Consider the following 2,998-nt stretch of genomic DNA (forward strand, 5'->3'; position numbering starts at 1 on the left):
AAGAACATCATCAATCCACTAAGTATTCAGACCAGAGACCTTCTGAGCTATCCAACGCTTTAATCTCCCCATTCGATATATTCTCCAAGTCCTATCTTTTCTATGTTTAGAATACTTCTTGAATCTATCCTCTCTTCTTTATTCATACCTCAAAAGCTTTGACTAGTTTTCATCATCTTGAACTTGCAATGACCCTCTAACTGGCTACCCTGCTTCCAGTCTCTTCCCCTTTAGTCCACTCTCCATCCAGTGACCATAATAGTCGTTCTCATTTTACCCTCCTGTTCATAGTTCTTTAAGTATTCCTTGTCCCCTAAATTCTAGGGCCTCAAGAATAAAGTCCCAGCTCATTAGCATGGCATATGAGGTCCTCAACAATCTGATAACTTTCCTCCCTGGCCAAGCATGTCTCCCTCTCTCCTCTAAGTCCTTAAACTTTTTGTTCACTAATTCTGAACTACATGTTTTCACAATCCATCCTGCTTTTTAATGAAGCTGTTCATTTTTATAGGCTGCTGCTTCTGTTTTGAATATACCTGCCCACCTTGTCTTCTTGTGGATTAACTGTCACCCTATCAGGGAACTGTTCCCCAATGTCTTAGCACTCCATACCATATTCTCCCAGACACAATATATATCAATTTCTACTTTAAACTATCTCTGCATCTTTGGTACAGAACTGCATTTCTTATACTGTGTTTTCATGATGTATTTACATGTATTTCTCTTCTAATAAACTGAATTCTTGAGAACAAGCTCTATGTCTTATGCACTTTGAGCCCTGCTCTAATATTTAGCCTAATGTCTGGCAGAGAAACATTTACTGAAAAAAAGACTTATATACACATCTGATTCCCCAAGCGGACCATTAATGGTTATGATGTCATGATTTTATGTGTTCTCAAAAACTAGTGGTAAGTTCTCAATACAGTTTTGTGGAATTAAACTATTTAAATACAAATTCTTACATTAAGAATAAGAAAATATTTCTTGAGTATGTATATATCAAAGCGAATAATCAGTACTGTTCCATTGATACCATAATTAAAATAGTAGGTCACAAATACCAGGTGACCAAACAAATACATCTCCTGCCTATTTCAAAGTAAGTTATAATACATACTGCTATAGGCCCAGAAACACTTGCTGACTGAAGTAATAGTCAGATGTTATGATTCGCTCTGCAAAGGGTTCTATCCTGAACCTGACTGACCCAAATTTCACTCAGCATCAAAAATATTTCTGATTAAGGACTGAAAGTTTAAAGAACCAAATTTAAAAATGCTTTATAATTCATATGAAGCAGAGTACTTTTAAAAGTATTATCCCCATTTCTACACACAAGGAAACCAAAGACAGGAGAGATAATGTGTGATTAGATGAAAGTGCTCCATACATATTCCAAGTCTTAACTTACCTTCATTGGCTGAATATTTTACTAGTAGGATGCGACTTGAACTCAAAGCAATGAATATGGTCCCTAGCAGGAATGTATACATCGTTGACAAGGAGCATAACACAGGATGCCCACAGTACTTGCCTTCCATTCTACCGTTTTTTAATTGCCTTAAAGAAAAGAAAACATTCATGAACAACTCGGTCTGCTGTCAGATTAAGCATATACCATACATCGATTTGTGAAGAATAGAAAAAGAATGATGTCTGGCTATGGCCATATTAAAACCAAGGAAGTTGAGGGACAAGACTAACTATGGGGAAAGGAAATGAAAGAGTCAAAATTTGATAGGAGGCGTACCCTAGAGACAGAAAAAGCAAGAGCCAGGTTAGAAGTGCTGCCAAAGGTTTTGGGATTGCAGAATTCTGTACAAAAGCGATTCTTTAACTTCCATTCTTATGAGCAACTTTGCGCTAGAAGAGAATCTCAGATTTCTATTTCTCTCCTCAGTAGCAGCTCTTCCACAGGAGGAAGAAAAAGAGCTTGCTGGGAAAGATTTCGTGACAAATATCTGAAACACTGTTGTTAGTTTACAATCAACTAGGGTTGTATGTACAAAAGAACTTAGAAATCAATGGCTCTCCGGCCCTCCTTTGGTATGTTGAGGACACTAAACTCTAGATAAGTTACTTGCCCAAAGCATCCCTGTGTAAGGATAGCGCACAGGGTCCGAGCGGTTGGTGAGAGAGCGGCTTGAAATGTCAATACCGAGGCCAAAGCGCCACCTCCCCTTACACCAGCAAGGCAGGTTTACCTCCGCATCTAGGAACGCCCTCTTGTCACACATGCGCAGGCGGGATGTCGACCGGGGCGCCCTCCTCTCACACGCACGCGCACTTCTTTACCCCCAGCCGCGGTTACCTCGATCCCTTTGAAGAGCTTCTAGTGGAAGAGCGCACATCCTAGAGCTGAGACAGTAACTGTCTGGCTCCGCAGCAGCAGCGGTGGCTTTTAGGGTCCATAGGCGGGGAGGCTATGAGAGGAAAGGAAAGGCCAGTGAGCCTCTGCACCCGACCCTCCTATTCCGGAACAAAGAGCACAGTAACGACCGGACAGCGAAAAAGCGGACCTGGCGCCCATTGCGCAAGCGCGCTCAGTGTTACGCTTCCGGAAGGAGAGGAGAAGCGACCGGATCCCGCCCCAGCTCGGCCTGTTTCGCGTCACGTGTCGGGAGAGTCTCGTGTCACGTGAGGCCCAGGTGGCGGCAGAGCTACGGCGAGAGAGTGAGAGGAGGAAGGGGGAGCCGGAAGGGGCGCGAGTGAAGCCAGGAGGAGAAGACAGCTCCCGAGAGGGCGAGGGGTGCGCGTGCGCCCGCTTCTCCCCCCAGCCCGGCCCCGCCGCCCTCCCTCGCGCCAGGCGACAGCTGGGCCCGGCCCGCCGCGCGCTGCCTGCGGGGCGAGGAGCGCGCGCCCTGCCCTCGCGCGCGGCGCCGGCCGCCCCTCCCCCTCGTCCCGTCCGTCCCGTCGCGCCCCGTCCCCTCGGGTGCCGCCGGCGGGGTGCCGAGGCGAGTCAGCCGCAGCGGGGACATTTTCTGACTCCCAG

The 2,998-nt window shown here is 46.2% G+C and overlaps 1 protein-coding gene across 7 annotated transcripts in view; it reads right to left on the reverse strand.

Annotated features, from left to right (window-relative positions):
- Positions 1–2,998, reverse strand: part of SLC35A5 (solute carrier family 35 member A5) — a 51,590-nt gene that overhangs the window by 17,030 nt on the left and 31,562 nt on the right. For 2 of the 7 annotated variants that reach the window (XR_012074571.1, XM_031681246.2), the window contains exons 1-2: positions 2,211–2,347; positions 1,418–1,566 (exon numbers count right to left, since the gene is read on the reverse strand). Coding sequence is in view for 5 of the 7 variants with exons in the window: in XM_031681246.2 (XP_031537106.1) it covers positions 1,418–1,566; positions 2,211–2,218 (157 nt within the window). In the remaining 2 variants the exon portion in view is untranslated. Of the gene's footprint in view, positions 1–1,417; positions 1,567–2,090; positions 2,184–2,210; positions 2,627–2,998 lie in introns of those variants that run through there. The other 5 variants (XM_072965182.1, XM_006207559.4, XM_015241981.3 and 2 more) reach the window with 5 other exon arrangements.

This window comes from Vicugna pacos, chromosome 1 (assembly GCF_048564905.1).
Source record: "Vicugna pacos chromosome 1, VicPac4, whole genome shotgun sequence".
Lineage (NCBI taxonomy): Eukaryota > Metazoa > Chordata > Mammalia > Artiodactyla > Camelidae > Vicugna > Vicugna pacos.